This window comes from Metschnikowia bicuspidata (assembly GCF_001664035.1).
Source record: "Metschnikowia bicuspidata var. bicuspidata NRRL YB-4993 chromosome Unknown METBIscaffold_8, whole genome shotgun sequence".
Lineage (NCBI taxonomy): Eukaryota > Fungi > Ascomycota > Pichiomycetes > Serinales > Metschnikowiaceae > Metschnikowia > Metschnikowia bicuspidata.
In genome coordinates, this window is record NW_017387738.1 from 17234 (window position 1) to 33485 (window position 16252).

General features: G+C 43.4%; 9 protein-coding genes across 9 annotated transcripts; 6 read left to right on the forward strand and 3 right to left on the reverse strand.

Annotated features, from left to right (window-relative positions):
* The first annotated feature begins 961 nt into the window (after positions 1–961).
* On the forward strand, positions 962–2121 carry GUP1 (O-acyltransferase). The gene has a single exon (XM_018856338.1). The coding sequence runs from the start codon at positions 1018–1020 to the stop codon at positions 1825–1827; it is 810 nt and encodes a 269-aa protein (XP_018709478.1). The 5' UTR covers positions 962–1017; the 3' UTR covers positions 1828–2121.
* A 90-nt stretch (positions 2122–2211) lies between these two features.
* METBIDRAFT_47459 (uncharacterized protein) lies at positions 2212–2592 on the forward strand (the record flags this gene model as incomplete). Its single annotated transcript, XM_018858167.1, has 1 exon — positions 2212–2592. The coding sequence occupies one exon, from the start codon at positions 2212–2214 to the stop codon at positions 2590–2592; it is 381 nt and encodes a 126-aa protein (XP_018709479.1).
* Positions 2432–3311, reverse strand: METBIDRAFT_84741 (E2 ubiquitin-conjugating protein). Its single transcript, XM_018859240.1, has 2 exons — positions 3282–3311; positions 2432–3224 (listed from the first exon to the last, which is right to left on the reverse strand). Exons 1-2 carry the CDS (start codon positions 3290–3292, stop codon positions 2822–2824), a joined length of 414 nt encoding a protein of 137 aa, XP_018709480.1. The 5' UTR covers positions 3293–3311; the 3' UTR covers positions 2432–2821.
* A 381-nt stretch (positions 3312–3692) lies between these two features.
* Positions 3693–5705, forward strand: METBIDRAFT_47316 (coiled-coil domain-containing protein; the record flags this gene model as incomplete). Its single annotated transcript, XM_018858149.1, has 1 exon — positions 3693–5705. One exon carries the CDS (start codon positions 3693–3695, stop codon positions 5703–5705), a length of 2013 nt encoding a protein of 670 aa, XP_018709481.1.
* Positions 5641–8370, reverse strand: METBIDRAFT_33586 (U4/U6-U5 snRNP complex subunit; the record flags this gene model as incomplete). The annotated part of the gene is made up of 1 exon (XM_018856339.1): positions 5641–8370. A coding segment is annotated over one exon (2633 nt), but the record flags the coding sequence as incomplete, so codon positions are not given.
* A 610-nt stretch (positions 8371–8980) lies between these two features.
* On the forward strand, positions 8981–10706 carry METBIDRAFT_33587 (ribosome biosynthesis protein). The gene has a single exon (XM_018856340.1). The coding sequence runs from the start codon at positions 8989–8991 to the stop codon at positions 10411–10413; it is 1425 nt and encodes a 474-aa protein (XP_018709483.1). The 5' UTR covers positions 8981–8988; the 3' UTR covers positions 10414–10706.
* A 70-nt stretch (positions 10707–10776) lies between these two features.
* On the forward strand, positions 10777–13167 carry METBIDRAFT_33588 (uncharacterized protein). The gene has a single exon (XM_018856341.1). It carries the CDS (start codon positions 10828–10830, stop codon positions 12724–12726), a length of 1899 nt encoding a protein of 632 aa, XP_018709484.1. The 5' UTR covers positions 10777–10827; the 3' UTR covers positions 12727–13167.
* Positions 12748–13839, reverse strand: DIM1 (putative dimethyladenosine transferase). The gene has a single exon (XM_018856342.1). It carries the CDS (start codon positions 13795–13797, stop codon positions 12829–12831), a length of 969 nt encoding a protein of 322 aa, XP_018709485.1. The 5' UTR covers positions 13798–13839; the 3' UTR covers positions 12748–12828.
* An 890-nt stretch (positions 13840–14729) lies between these two features.
* METBIDRAFT_84747 (uncharacterized protein) lies at positions 14730–15809 on the forward strand (the record flags this gene model as incomplete). The annotated part of the gene is made up of 1 exon (XM_018859241.1): positions 14730–15809. The coding sequence occupies one exon, from the start codon at positions 14730–14732 to the stop codon at positions 15807–15809; it is 1080 nt and encodes a 359-aa protein (XP_018709486.1).
* Positions 15810–16252: the final 443 nt, after the last annotated feature.

Consider the following 16252-nt stretch of genomic DNA (forward strand, 5'->3'; position numbering starts at 1 on the left):
CCTCGACGCAAATAGTCGTGTCCTGACCGCCTGAAGGCTGCAACTCTTCAAGTAGCTCGTTCCGAGTTGCTCAGATCAAAGTGGATAATCAAAATGCGTTATCTTGACGGTTTTCTCCAGTTCTTTTCATTGGAAACGCTTGATATTCGTCTACACGCCCCGAAAGATGTAGAAAAGAAGAAATTGATCATAGCCAAGGCAAGCCCAGATTCTCGCTGGCACACCTTGGAGTTCAAATTCTATCTCCTAGTGTTTGCCGTTGTTGTGCCCTTAATGTACAAAACGGCTATGGATGCCTCTAATGAAACAAACCCAAACTACCCTCTTTTTGAGCATCTTTTGAGTGATGGCTGGATGTTCGGACGAAAAGTGGACAACTCGGACCAGCAGTATCGCTTTCTCAGAGACAATTTTTGGTTGATCTGTGGGATGATGCTTGGCCACACGGCACTTCGAAGGGCTGTTTCATATTTCTGCGAGCATAAAAGAACTCACTTTGATTTGTGTTTCGGCTGTTTGTATTTGTGGTTCTTACATGGAACGAATTGTTTTCGCTTAGCTATTCATATCGTGGTCATGTATGTGATGGCAAAATTCATCCAAAGGCCAAAGAGGGCCAAAATTTGTCTTTGGACATATGGAGTTGCATCCCTTTTTATCAATCACATGCTTATGTCCACACCAACAACAATTGAAGTCATTGATAACGGATATCAAGGGATTGTTGCTCGCTGGGATGTTTTTTATAATTTCAGCCTTCTTCGCATAATATCATTCGCCATGGACTTCTTGGACAGAAAAAATGATAAAAAGCTGGCTGCTCCTGAGCAGGAAATAAACTGGGGCAAGAAACCTACTTCGAGAAATGAGATTGCAACATGTTATCCAGAACTAGACGATCGGGGCAGACTTGAGGCAGCACTTCCAATGGAAGACTACTCTTTCACAAACTACATTTCCTACTTGTGTTATGCTCCATTATTTATCGGAGGTCCAATCATAACTTTTAACGACTACATGTATCAGTCAAATTATCATCCGGCTCTGTCTACAAAGGACTTGAAACGAATCTTGGTGTACGGGGCTCGTCTCATGTTTTGCGTTTTGGTTATGGAGTTTCTCTTGCACTTCATGTACGTGGTAGCCGTATCAAAAACAAAAGCATGGGAGGGCGATACTCCATTTCAACTTTCGATGTTGGGAATGTTTAACCTCAATATAATCTGGCTTAAACTTCTTATACCATGGCGCTTGTTTCGCTTTTGGAGTTTACTTGATGGTATTGACCCCCCCGAGAACATGATTCGTTGCATGGATAACAACTACTCTGCTGTGTCTTTCTGGAGATCATGGCACCGCTCCTTCAACAAGTGGGTCCTTCGATACATTTACATACCAATGGGTGGCGCTGGTGCAGGCACTGGCGGATATACATCTAGGGTTGTCAATTCATTAGTGGTGTTCAGTTTTGTTGCAATTTGGCATGACATTGAACTAAAGCTCTTGATGTGGGGATGGTTGGTTGTTCTCTTCTTGCTCCCGGAAATCTTTGCCACTTCTTATTTCAAGAGGTACAGCAATAACTCATGGTATAGGCATTTGTGTGCAATTGGTGCTGTTGTGAACATTTGGATGATGATGATTGCAAATTTGTACGGATTCTGCTTGGGTCATGATGGAACAATTGCTCTTCTACGTGCCTTTTTTGGTACTTCAAATGGTTTGATTTACTTGGTCTTGTCTTCCGGGGCGCTTTTTGTTGGCGCCCAAGTAATGTTTGAAATAAGAGAAGCCGAAAAACGCAGGGGAGTGGATGTCAAATGTTAGACTCTAGTAAGTAGACGAAAGAAGCACGGTAAAATACTTGAGGTAGCCAGGGGTTGCAGTTGTAGCAAAATCGTGAATTCGTCAATTGCTTAATTAAGAAGGTTATCAATACTGGATGTGAGGTAGCCCCAACCGATTAAACTTGTTTCCAACTTTCATACTTTTTTACTCACCAGAAAGATCGGGAAAAAAATAAGCAAAATAACAAATTAAGTCTCAGATATGCTTCATGTTATAATTCTCCGAAAGGACATGTCACCTGCGGAACCTTTTAGGCAGCACTAGTCGCGGGAGGTTTGCGCAGTGTACCGAGAACAGGACCAAGTAGGCAGATTCAATTAGAAATACAAAAACAAGGCCACCTTTCCTGACAAGATAAATCAGATGTCACCTCCAACCCCTGTACGAACAAGGGCAGAAATGCACAGTATTTATAAAGAGCAGCTTACCAACCCTGGAAAATATCAGTGCACGTTGAAGTCGCTCTCACAACTGGAGTGCACTTTCAAGATCTCACCCACTAATTCCGTACTGGAGACCATTTGCATCCCATTTAAGCGTGTATTCCAGAGGTGTCTACAGCCATATACGCGGGTTGTTGATGGAAAGAAGCAAAGAGGCGAACGGTGGATTAACATAGAAGTCACTGACCTGGAGACAAACGATGGCATAAGGTCAAAACACACCGATGAGATACAGAGATTTTTAAAAGCAGAAGTAGACCTAGCGAAATGGCTCGAGTCACAGATGGAGGAAGAAAGCTAGCTTGATGTTATATTTTCTGACGTGTCCGACTGTGGTAGCTTGACACATCAGGGGGCTATCCCAGTACGAAAAATGAAGAGATGTACCAGTATATTGATGAAATTGATTATAAAAGAAACTGACAACATGACCCATCGAGGGACATAAACAAATGAAGCTGGTGTCTATCAAGCTATCAGAGTACATGACTATCAGATCATTGGAGGTATATAAGAAGAAGATTAGGTATTTAGTAACAAGAACCCTCAGGTGGTTGTGACAACTTCTTGTTGGATGCAGATGCCATGGTTTTCCTCAACTCCAAAAGAATTATCTCCATGGTATTGGATCTCTTCCAGTTTTTCAATGTGTCAAACTCACTCACCACAACGTTTCCCTTTGAGTCCACGCATTGAAGGTTTATTTTGGACACAAAAGTCACGGTGGGCGGCTTTTCGGGGTAGTCTTTACCACAAACAATACTCAAGGAGTATATTCTATTCTCATGAGTCGAGTGGGGTGGGCCGAGAATGGTGCCGTTCCAGTTTGTCATGGTGATATCGTCCTGGCTGGTCAACCCATACGATATAGATTGGGCTCCAAGGCCCTTCTCCCCTTTCTCCAACTCTTCAAGAAGCTTGAAATTTCTAGGACTAACCTGTTAGTAATTAAGCTTCCGACAACCAGATTTATATCTAGGGGACACATACATTTTGGACATCTTTCAGGTTTGGGGATTGGATCGTGGGGCGGCGTTCGGCCTTTCTTAGAGAGGATTGCCCGTGGTGCACGGGTGCTGGACCAGATCTTGAAGCCTATCTTCACGCGACCACTCCGCCGGTCCAAAACTTTGGGGCAATATCCAAAAGAGAATAAGGGCTGTCTGGGGGACCACGAGAAAAGCAATCGAAGATAGTGTGACAGCAAGGTAGACCTAAATGTGCTACCATAACAGCCCATATTCGAATTCTTGATTAAAATATTCAAACTTGTATTTTGAAGCTCTACACTCAGTGGCCTGGGAAATACTAGGTGGAGCGCGCAACAAGCATCATACTGCAGAAACACACCTCGAGACACGAATATCCCAGAAAGACACAACAAAAATATAGCTGAAGCATATGACCGAGGGAAGCCTGTCGCCGTTTTTGGAACGGCCACTGCATGTAGATGGCTCACACTCAACTGACAAAGAAAAGCTTGCTCGCTTGGAGTATGAGCTTGCATCAATGAAAACCGAGAAACGGCTTCTCGAACAAAGCAAGGAGTCTTGTGTGGCCAGGTATGAGCTGCTTCTCTCGCGGAAGAACGAGGAGTTTTCTCACTTGCAGAGTAACTTTGACTTTGTCTATAATCAGAGGAAGGAACTTCAGCTGAAGGTGAAGAACCAGGCAGAAGTCCTGGGAAAGTCTTCCAGTGATAGCGAGCAGCAGGTGAGAAGCCTTGCATCAGAAAATAAAAAGCTCACAGCTAAGATCGACAAATTTGAGCGGGCGCTTCAGAAAGAAACCGGTCAACGTGAGCACTTGTGCTCAGATCTCAATAGGGAACTTGCTGCTAATGATCAATATAGGGAGAGAATCTCCGTGCTCGAGGCCGAGAATAAGAAGCTAGTGGAACAAAATACGACTCTACTGGAAAGATCGTCTATGTTATCTGCACTGTTAGAAAGCGAATATGCGAGGAAAAACGAAGACTTAAATCTCCGCGTTCTTTCGCTTCAGAAAACGAACAACGAGCTTCAGTTCAAGTTTGATCTGATCCTTCAGCTGAAGACGAGTATTGAGCTATTAAAGCTGAAAAACGCCTCCCTTTCACAAAAATTGAAATCCCTTGAAGCCACTAAAAGCCATGCTTCCCAATTGGAGCTGGAGAATGCCGCACTACAAGCGAAGTTTGACGAATATTTTGGTGTGATCAGTGCAACAGTCGAGTGTCACAACAGCTCATCTAGGGAGGAGGTTGTCACGAATTTTGTGCAAGCTTTCAAGATGCTCCAAAACAAGAATCTCGTTCTTATGGATAAACTCAATCAATTTCAGGCAGAAATCAGCGAGCTACAACAAAGTCACCAAAACTTGCGTGATGAAATTGATTCGGAACATATTCCTCAAATAAATTCATTAAGGACTCAGCTTTCAACGCAGAAAAATATTGCTAGAGAATTAGAAAAAGTGAAGATTCTAAATGGAAAGGAAATAGAGTTTTTGCGAAAGTCTTTAAAAGACATGGATGACCTCACCTCAAAACGAAAGCTCATGCCTTCATCCCTGACCCCTGATAACACAGAAAAAGTCGCCATGAATCAATACTTGACTAATTTGGAAAAATTAGTGGACGAATACAAACAAGAAATCGAGCAGTTGCGCAAAGAAAGCAATAAAGAACACGTCAAACATAATTTGCCAACAAAAAGGCCCCGTCTAATCGAAGAAGATGACGTAAAGACTAAATCAACACATTCTTTAACTGAAAATTTGGAGCTCTTGGCGCAGATAAAGATTCTCAAAGATGAATGTGATCAATTGAGAAAGAAACTTAGATTGTTCAGTGAGGATGCCAGCCGATCGTCGCAACAGATTTTAGAACTTCGGTCAAATCCATTTTCTGCAGATCAGCTGATCAAACAAGAGACTCTTGATTTGCTTCGAAAAGAGAATCTGGATTTGATTGGAAAGTATTTGAAGTCGGAAAATATTGATTCTATCCCCAAGTCGCTCTTTGTTCGACAAGAAAATGACAAAGAGATCTTGCAAAGCAAGATAAACAATCTTTTGAAGCAAATAAGTCGTCTTAAGTCAGTATATGCCGAAAAGAGTCGCGATATCGTGGCCATACTATCACGCTTCTTTGGGTACAAAATTGAATTCATTCCCAGTCCAGTCAACCCAAATGATCTATGTTCAAAAATAAAGTTGGTCTCCAAGTATGTTTCGAGTGAGCATTCTGATTCAAGCGCACCTTACCTTATTATTGATGTGCACACAAAAACGCTTAAGGCAAACGGTAACTTCGAGTTCAAGAACATATGCGAAGAATTAGTGGACCAATGGGTCAGTGAAAAACATCTGATTCCGTGTTTTTTGAGTGCATTGAACCTTAGAATCTACGAAGACTCGAACAGATTGAAATAAGTCTATAAATATTGTTTAAAGATAAAAAGATTCTAAGCTTCGTGTCGCGTAATCTCCTCGCCTACCAATTTAAGCAATTCGAGCGGAGATCTGTCAAAGTTTTGTGGGACTTTGACAACACGATTCCATACATTACCCAATCTGATTTCATCAAATGTCTTCAAGAAATCATTGTTGAACTTTTTCAAATCTTCTTCTTTACCATACCTTGTTTCAAAACAGTGCATCCATCCCCAGGCATCTCCATTCGCTTTGTCAGAGATGAGAGCCCTTTCGAACCAAGCTTTGGCCTTTGAAAACTTGCCATCAAGCCAGAAGAACACGCCAATTGCAAGAAGGATATCGGTGGAATTATTTGTCTGTTTGAGGGCATCAAGAAATGCATTCTTCCTATGCGACATCTTAGGTATATTCTTCAAGTGAAGAATCCAGATACGACCACAAGCCGGAAAACTCTTTAGAGCTTTGTTAATTAGCTGGCGAGCGGTGACAAAATCTTTCAATTTGAACTCTAGTTTTATTTTTGCTTCCCATAAATCAGGCTCACTAGGAAGTCGCGATACAGCTGTATCGAGCACTGAACGGGCTCTTGCTTCAGCGGAAATGTCTAGATCCAAAGTAGCAAGGGACAGCCAAATGATCACAGACTGAGGACAAAACTTTGTACCGACCGAAAGGCACTCTCTGGCAGCAGACTTGTCACCCATATCAATCAAGATCTGCGATCGCTGGAGGTACAATTTGGGATTTTCAGGATAAAGATCAAGTGCATTCTTTGAAATTGTCAATAAGTGTTCCATGGATACCAGACCCACTTGATTTAGATGACAATATCTAAGAATGTGTATGTGTTTGTACCAGACACGAGCAGAAGATCCCAGCAAGAGTTGTACTGCTTCTTCAGAGATTTCCTTGGCGCGTATGAACTGTCCGTTCTTCACCTCGAGCTTGAGACGTGCATACCATACCATTTCACTTTTTGGCATTGACTTCACAGCTTCATCAAGAATTTTTCTGGCAGCTGGAACATCCAGCCCTAATAACCATTTGTCTTTCGCATACATTAGAGGCAAAATTTCGTTCTCAGGATTGTTTTCAATTGCAAGCTCATACATCTTGTATAGTCTTGGAAGATCTTTGCGGAGCAAGCCAAAGAGCCTTGTCCAATTGCTAATGGTTTTAGGGTGACGCTCAGCAATAAACTGATATATATGGCTCGCCACATCTGGACCACTTGCTAAGTGACTTTCGGCCAAATCTTGTAATTGTTCTGAATCACTCCCAACTTCAAGATCAGTCAACGCACTTATTATAATTGCCTGTGAGGTTTTGCAGAAACCTTCGTCTTGAGCTCTTTTAGCTTCATCCAACCACTCGGATGCGGTCTTAAATACCAGGGTTTTCGCTAAATCTTTTTTTCCCTTCGAAATCATGCCGACTAGCTTATCAACAGGAGCGCTAGCGTTTTCTCTTTCTTCGAGTTTCAATGCTGTGATCCACACATTCGCCTCTTTAGGCAATTGTTTTCTGGCTTTGTTGAGCACAGACTTTGCGTCGCTATAGTTCGACATATTGACGAGAGTGAGCCAGAGATCCCACTCATCTGGGCAAAGTTCGGTTGCACGATTGAGAAGCCTTATCTTATCATCTTCGGTCGAATCCATGTCAATGAGAGCCTTCCATAAATTGACATTAGACGGAAGAAATTCAAGAGCCTTCATGATGATTTTCTTCCTGGACAACACGTCTCCTGCGTTTTCTAGATCGAGTGCCGCAAACCACAATTTTTCAGACTGAGAATTGTACCGCAATGCTTCGTTCATAATTGCTTTGCACGTCTTAGTGCCCTCGCTGCGATGGAGGCGAATGCGTTCCAACCAAATTTGGTCATTGTGCGGAATGAGGTCACACCCCTTAGTGATGAGAGATTTGGCCCGCGGCATCTGTCTTGCTTGCTCTTCTAGACGAGCTGAGGAGATCCACAGATCTGCCTTGTACGGCTCTGCTCTACGCAAAGAGGTCAATATCAATCTGCTCTTCTCCAAATCACCGACCATTGCGCTATTTTGCTCCCACTCCTCTATTTCGGCCAACTTTGCCGCACTTTCGTCAGCGCCTTGGACAGAAGATAGATCCTTGCTGTCCGAATTGTATCTAAAAGTCGAACCAGTGCTGGAAATAAGTATGTCTGGGGCAGCATACATCCGCTGCTGCTGCTGATCAAGCAAGCGCTGTCTTTTGTTTCTGCGCGTCAAGTCACCGACTTCCGGCAAGTTGGCCCACTCTTCCATGCTCACTTGTGCCAATTCGCTCTTGAGCAGGCTAAATTCTTGTCTAATGGTTCCATTCCCAGTTGGAATTTCCACGCTTTGAGATGTCTCGGCCTGTCGCTTATCACCGGCGGCGTTTTTTCTTCGGCTTTGCATCCGGCGATCTATCTCTTCGTAAATCAGGTCTGCCTCATCGTCTTCTTTTGATCTGCTAGCCGTTTGCGCCAAAATACCCGCTTCCAGATCGTCATTCCCATCGGCCTCCCTGCCAAATTGTGACTCGAACCGGACTGGTCCGGAATCTGCACTTGTTTGGAATCCGGTGGCACCTCTACCTACACCTGCCACATAACCAGGTGGGGCCTGTTGATCAAGAAACGCTTTTCTTTCCATGAACTGTGGGGAAGAATACCAGATGGGAAAGCCTATTTCTGGATATCAGGTCAGACCCGTGCACCAAGACAAAGGCCCATGGATTGCAAAACTATCTTGCTACAAGGCCAGAGATGCCTAGAAGGAGACCGAAAACCAGCAGAGTAAGCTTGTTTATGAATTCAAACAGCTCTTGAAGGTAGCAGATTTTGGTTCTGCTGTAAGGGTATCAGATGAGCCATGCATTGGTGCCCTGGTCACGTGCACTATTGTAGCGCTAGTCAACGAGATGCTGGGCTGAAATGTTCGGACCTAGGCAAGGCGGGAAATGATCGAAAACAAAAATGAACAGACATGAGCAAGGCTTCGGCCGCTGCTACCACGTGTACTCCGGTCCTTTCCATTGCACAGGGTAGGTGCTGGGTCACGTGACCTGAAAATTTCCGTCGTTCATCGCGTCTCATCTCATCAGTAGTGCACCTGACCCGAATATTGGAGCCAGCTGCTTGTAAGGAACGGACAAAACAATGGGAAAAAGAAGTGCCGAAGAAGAGACGACGGCATCAAGAACAGCTGTCAAGAGAGACGAGGGCTCTGCGCCTCTTCTGAAAGACCACGTTGATAACGAGCAGGATGTGGAGATGGGTGAGTTCGAGGACCCATATGGAGATGACTTCGAGTCAGATGAAGAGATCATCGAGTTGGATTCTGCTGGGGAGGAAGAGGAAGACCAGGGTATGGAAGAGGATGCTGCGCTGGGGAAAATAGAGGAGGTTGATATCGAAAAGTTCTCGCAGCAAGAGTCTGCCCCGGAGTCGACTTTATACTTGCCCCACAGATCTAAGCCTTTGGGCCCAGATGAAGTCTTGGAGGCGGACCCTACGGTATACGAAATGCTTCATAACGTCAACATGCCATGGCCGTGCTTAACGCTTGACATCATGCCCGACAACTTGGGCTCAGAGAGAAGAAGCTACCCTGCCTCAGTATACGTCGCCACGGCCACTCAAGCGTCCAAAGCCAAAGACAACGAGTTGATTGCTATGAAGTTGTCCTCATTGTCCAAAACTTTGGTGAAAGAGGACGAAGAGGACGAAGAGGACGAAGATCTGGATGACGAGCTCCATGTGGATCCTGTCATGATGTCCGAGACTGTGCCTCTCAAAAGCACCACTAACAGAGTGAGAGTTTCTCCCCATGCAAGAGAAACAGGCGAATATCTCACGGCTCTCCTGCAAGAAAACGGAGAGGTGCAAATCTTCGACTTGGGATCCCAATTCAAGGCCTTTGACTCGCCTGGTTACATGATTCCCAAGACCGCCAAAAGACCACTTCACACAGTGCGTGTCCATGGCAATGTTGAAGGATATGGTTTGGACTGGTCTCCATTGATCAACACCGGGTCCTTGTTGACAGGTGACTGTCTGGGAAGAATTCATCTCACATCCCGTACCACGTCCAGTTGGGTCACTGACAAAACACCTTTCACTGCTTCCGACCACTCCATTGAAGATATTCAGTGGTCCACAGGAGAAAACACAGTCTTTGCGTCTGCAGGGTGTGACGGGTATGTTCGCATCTGGGACACGAGATCGAAGAAGCACAAGCCTGTGATTTCGGTCGCTGCATCCACCACAGACGTGAACGTCATTTCCTGGAGTGATAAAATCAACCATTTGTTGGCATCGGGTCATGATGATGGTTCCTGGGGCGTTTGGGACTTGCGTAACTTTGGCGGGAAGGAGACACCAGCGCCAGTGGCCCACTACGATTTCCACAAGTCGGCCATTACGTCCATCTCGTTCAACCCATTGGACGAATCTATCATTGCGGTTTCCTCGGAAGACAACACTGTCACATTGTGGGATTTGGCTGTCGAGGCTGACGATGAAGAGATCGCTCAACAGCGCAAAGAAGCACAAGAGTTGAGCGACATCCCACCACAATTATTGTTTGTGCATTGGCAAAGAGACGTCAAGGACGTCAGGTGGCACAAGCAAATTCCTGGGTGTTTGGTGTCTACAGGTGGAGATGGATTGAACATTTGGAAGACGATCTCCGTTTAAATAAAGACGTGCTTGCACTTGCATAATACAGTTCAGCTGTTCGGCCTGGTGGCACGGGAAGCATATTTGTACCTCAATAGAATTTTGAAAATTGTACTAGATAAGAACATGCGATACGCGCATGTTCAAGAAAGTGAAACACTGACTGTTTTATTTGGATGGTGGGTCACATATGGCTGCACCGAGAAAATCTTCAACATATTGGCTTTAAGGTGAAATTCTGACTTCTGCAAAAACAGAATAACCAAACGCGTAAATATTCACGTAGACGAACGTATGATTTTGACATCTCGAAGAATACCCCAGTATCTACTCCAGACTCCGCCAGTCCATCGCGCACGCGAACAGTCCATAAAGGCCTTTGAAAAACAGGAAGATAGTCATCTGTTGTCAGAGCCTCACTGGAAAAAAAAAATGGCCAAGAAAGACAAGAAGACCAAAGAGGCCAAGAAGGCTCGTGCGGCAGAAAAGCAGAAGAAAAATACCGCTAAATCTGACTCAAAGCTGAAGAAATTGGCTAAGAAGTTGGGCGAAGAAGAAGATGATCAGGACATCGATGCTATCTTGGAACAGTATGCCAAGGAACAGGCTGAGTTCACTGCGATCAATGTCGCTATTTCTAACAAACCGTCTAGGCGTCTCAACCCAAGTTTGGTTGCGTCGCCCCTCCAGGGAAAAAGAGAATTGATTCTTTTTGGTGGAGAGTTCACCGCAGGTGGACAGTCCAAATTTTACAATGAGCTTTATACGTACTCGATCGAGAACAACACGTGGAGACAGATTTCATCGAAAAATTCGCCTCTTCCTCGCTCGTCACATGCAATGTGTGCTCATCCATCAGGTATTATATTGATGTTTGGGGGTGAGTTTTCTTCTCCAAAACAATCTACTTTTTACCACTATGGAGACACATGGGTTCTTGATGCTGACACCAAAGAATGGGACAAAATTGACCAGAAGAGAGGACCGCTGCCCAGATCTGGTCACAGAATGTGTGCATGGAAAAACTTTATTATTATGCATGGGGGGTTTCGAGACTTGGGGGCGCTGACCACATATTTGCTGGATATGTGGCTTTTCGACATCACTACTTATAAATGGACACAAGTTGAGTTTCCGCTGACACATACTCTCCCTGATGCTAGATCTGGGCATTCTTTGATTCCTCACGCTGAAGGAGCGGTGATCTATGGCGGATACTGTAAAGTGAAAGCGAAGAAAGGCCTTCAAAAGGGAAAAGTACTCACAGATTCGTGGCTCGTTAAAATGAAGTCTGATCCAAAGGCCATTCGCTTGGAAAGAAGAAGGAAGCAAGGTTTCACGCCGTCTCCGCGGGTGGGATGCTCCATGGTACATCACAAGAATAGAGGTATCCTATTTGGCGGAGTTTATGATTTTGATGAAAGTGAGGACAACCTTGAGTCTCAATTCTACAATTCTTTGTTGTCTTACCAAACAGAAACTAACAGATGGTACAACCTAACCCTCAAGCCAAGAAAGAAGAAGAAGCAAGAGCAAGTGAAGGAAAAAAGTCGTGATGAGGATTTGGAAGAAATTCTTAATTCCATCTTGGCAAAGGCCAAGTTAAATGACGAGGATGATGCAGACATACAAGAAATCTCCCAGCTTGAGAAACTTAGACAACAGGAGGAGAGAGAAGAGATAGAGAACGAGAAAATCGAGTTCCCCGTTATGAACCAGTTGCCTCATCCCAGGTTCAATGCGACAACTTGCGTGGTTGAGGACACATTGTACATTTTTGGTGGCGTTTTTGAAAGAGAAGACCAAGAGTTTACTCTAGACTCGATGTACGCGATCGATTTGAACAAGGTAGACGGCGTTAAGGTCATTTGGGAAGACTTGTCAGATTTGGAAAAGGAGCACGTCAATTCAGATGAGGATGATGATGATGATGATGACGATGACGATGAGGAGGATGATGAAGATGAAGATGACGAAAATAGAGAAGGCGAGGACGAGGATGGCGAACCCGAGGAGGAGGTGGAGGAGGTGGAAGAGGAAGAGGATGAAGATGCTATTCCTGATCCTAGACCATGGCTTCCACATCCCAAACCATTCGAGACTTTGAGGGCATTCTATATACGTACAGGCCCACAATTCTTGGAGTGGTCGATCTCCAGTAACAGGGATGCAAGAGGAAAGTACTTGAAAAAAGCCGCCTTTGATCTCTGTGAAGATAGATTCTGGGAGAGGAGAGAGCAAGTCAGAATTGCTGAGGACCAATTGGAGGAATTGGGAGGCGTTGGTGAAGTTATTGAGAAGGATGCTTCAAATACAACGAAAAGAAGATGATTCTTTTCACAGACGAAGATACAATCCATTTATTTGAAAACAATTCTCAAACATGAGAATCGGCCTCGGTTCTAGTAATATATATAGTGAGAGAAGAAAAGTTTATGCAAAATGGATGCCCACCTGGTGGAAGGCATACAAAAGTTTTAAGAAATCCGTTTGGTCCATCTTAGCAGCTCTTTGATCAGAGTATCCGGTTTCAGTGAGCACCGATTCTATCTTCTGTTTGACTACAGCAGTCAAGTCGCCTTTGCTGTCCACTTGCATGGAGTCGGCATCTTGTTGGGCCAAATATGTTGTGTAGTTTTTCGTGAGAATCTCGATAACGTTGTTCGACTTGAACCCAGCGGCTATGGTCTTGTTTTTTCTCACGAAAACAATCCGAAGAAGACCGTCCCACTCCTCAAAATCTACCAGCGGGCGCGGTTGTTTGATCTCAATCCTAACCACAGAGGATTCGACCTGCGGAGGAGGGCGGAAATTATTCTTTCCCACTTTCATGATATGTGTGACATTGGCCCACATTTGCACATTTGCAGATAACCTACAATACAAGGAGTCGCCGGGACGAGCTAAGAGACGCAACGCAAATTCTCTCTGGAACATAAGAATAGACACACGGGGAGGTTTCGGCTGGTTAAGCAATTTGAACACCAACGGAGAAGAGATCTGGTAGGGGGTATTGGATATGCAGACATCGAAATACGGAAGCTCTGTTTTCATAAAATCTCCAAGCAAGATGTCGAGCTTTTTTTGCTGAGGAGTTCCGTGGACTCTTTTGGTCAATTCAGCTGCCATTCTAGGGTCCATTTCAACAGCAATGACTTTCTTCGCTTGCTCCAAGATTCTCACAGTAAGATTACCAGTACCTGGACCCACTTCCAAGACTACATCACTTGGCTTTATTTGCGCTTTGTCCACAATACCCTGGGCTACCAAGGGGTTCTTGAGAATATGCTGGCCGAGATTGGTGTTGAACTTGAACACAGAGTTCATGTGCTTTTCTGCAGAGACAGTGGCTCCGGCTGGGCTTGCTGTGGTGGAAAATTTCTTTTTGGGTGCTTTGGGCATGTCTGTTCCTCCACTTGGTGTCTTACTGTATTCGGTATCCTCGGAAGTCACCTCATCGCGATGATCGAGAGCATGTCTTTTCAAACAACAAACACCCGTGCACCACGAACGCGTCAAGTCTCATTTATGAAAAGTGGACCACAAATCTAGTAGAATAACAGACAAGCGCGCTTTTGCATTGTAATGGGATATCAATTCGCTTGAGCTAGTTGAGAATTAAGCTACAGACTCGCTATTCTTCTTTCATCTTATATCTTTTGAAGGACAAGCTTTAATCTGCTTCCTGTTATCCTTGGGAAAGTCTTTGATGACACGCCTCTTGAACTCTAAAAGCTTTCAGTACAAAAACATAAAAAGACAAATGTAGAATAAAGGTATGGTATTGACAGGAACTTTTTTTTCCATTCGTCGTGGAATGTTCTTATGTTCTGGGGAATTTTCAAGATGATCCAAATGAAAAATAATTGATAGACTCCAAGAAAAATCGGAGAGAGCCAGAATCAAGCACTGTACTTCAAAGACTTATCAGAAGTGATTTGAAAGTAAAGTATGTAGTGTCATGATTTTGAATCCGAAATTTGTACGATAGTAAAATGCGACTGAAGTCGGCTGCGAAATTCGTCCCGAAACTTCATTAGATTCCGACTTGGAAGCCCGAATTTCATAATTATGCTGAATAACTCAGCTTATTTCGTGAATTAAGCTGCACAAAAATTACTACTCAGACTTTGGTCATCATAGCTTTTGTGTTTGAAAGTGAACTTTGCCCAACGCGTACTTCAAGTGGTCGCTTTAAACTCGATTATATGCGTATTCCGTTGTTCTCCTGCAATATTTTGGTGGTACAAACTCAGAATGATATATATGGACTATTTCTTTAGGAAACGCATTTTATCACAAAATTAGCCTCTGGAAAGAGAATTCTAACCAAGATGCATTGTGACCATCACATTTTTGGATTATTTGCAACTCATTGGCATGAGCTCACCAAGAAGCACAAAAAACCTGGGGCTTTAAACAAAACCGCAGATCTGGATACAATAAAAGAAGGCGGAGAAAGCGAAGGATTCGACTCAATACTTTGGAGCAAATGTTTCAAGATTTGTGAAAAGACACATGGCGAGTCGCTTCCTTGTTTTAGTATGGCTGACTTCAATACTTTCTTGACCAGTCATACACAAAACTTTGTCGAAAAAGACTGTGGTGCTTTGAAACTATACAATGATCTTTTTGGTAAGCAAAATTTGAAGGACATTCTATTTAAGAAAAATGAAGAAAGTTCAACCGTGGGAAAAAGGTTTGTTATCAAACTGGATCTGCTGATCTCCGGATCATCTGAACTAGGAGCATTCCTTGATGAAGCTTTCATTATTAGAGCGAGTCATAGAGTTGCACTATTCTTAGAAGAAGAATTCCAGAACCCATTAAACCCAGTGTTTTGTATAACCTTTAGGAAGCGAGAAGCCTACAATGCCATCAAATATTATATCAATGATGTGAATTATTCTTGTTTGTCGATTCCCACACTTCTTCGCAAAATAAAGACAACATTGGAAATTGTGGAGGAGTTGAAAGCACAAATTCATACCGAAGGTTCGTCGATAGTCATCCAAGATCTTAGAGACGAGGTTTCTGAAGCAGTTAAAAATTCGCAGAATATTCAAAGGAGCGTTACTCAAGTCATTCATGCTATTGACTCTGGGTCAGACCTTCTTAGAACCTTGTCAGCCTGGGCAAACTATGAATGTTCTTTGACAGAAGTATATGAATCCTTGAAGGCAAGACACGACATGTTTATGGCAACTGTGCCTTTTGACAGAATACAAAAGATAAAGTATTTGTGTGATTACTTGACGACGGCTTCTAAGAAAATTTTTGAGACAGTCAAAGAAATCGAAGAAAATCTGTCAGACTCCATCAGTTTGTCTCTGTCTTTGGATACACATTCATTTGCAGCGAACTCGAAAGAAAAGTTTTTAGTGGTCGATCACTCGAATGGAAGCGAACGGTAAGTTGAAATCTCTTGGAAGAAATAACAAACAAGTTTCTTAAGTGATTCAAATGACCTGAACTGTTTTGGATGACAATAAAAATTCGCTTTCATGCTAGTATGATGATTCGAGCGGTGTGATTTTTGTTAGCCTTAGAAGATTAACGTTGGATGAAAGAAGTTGCAATTTATTTTAGACTAATATAGCTTATGATAAGTCAAGTTTCGCTATCAAAATGCTTTTCAAAATATAACATATTTATCAAGCTACAATGCGATTTACTCATTGCTTGGATGTGTCAATTTCAAGACTACAAAAATATCATAAAGATCCAGAATAAACATAGTGGATCAATTTATCTCTGCTACAAGGACACAAGACTGAACTGAAAGAAAAAATATCTGAAATGTGAATCTATAAATCTGCTTTGCTGGAGAACGTGTGCTGTCTTTATTTCGCAGCCT

Excerpts from the sequence above, each read along its gene's own strand:
- GUP1 (XM_018856338.1), top strand. The coding sequence starts at position 1,018 with ATGTATCAGTCAAATTATCATCCGGCTCTGTCTACAAAGGACTTGAAA.
- METBIDRAFT_33587 (XM_018856340.1), top strand. The coding sequence starts at position 8,989 with ATGGGTGAGTTCGAGGACCCATATGGAGATGACTTCGAGTCAGATGAA.
- METBIDRAFT_33588 (XM_018856341.1), top strand. The coding sequence starts at position 10,828 with ATGGCCAAGAAAGACAAGAAGACCAAAGAGGCCAAGAAGGCTCGTGCG.
- DIM1 (XM_018856342.1), bottom strand. The coding sequence starts at position 13,797 with ATGCCCAAAGCACCCAAAAAGAAATTTTCCACCACAGCAAGCCCAGCC.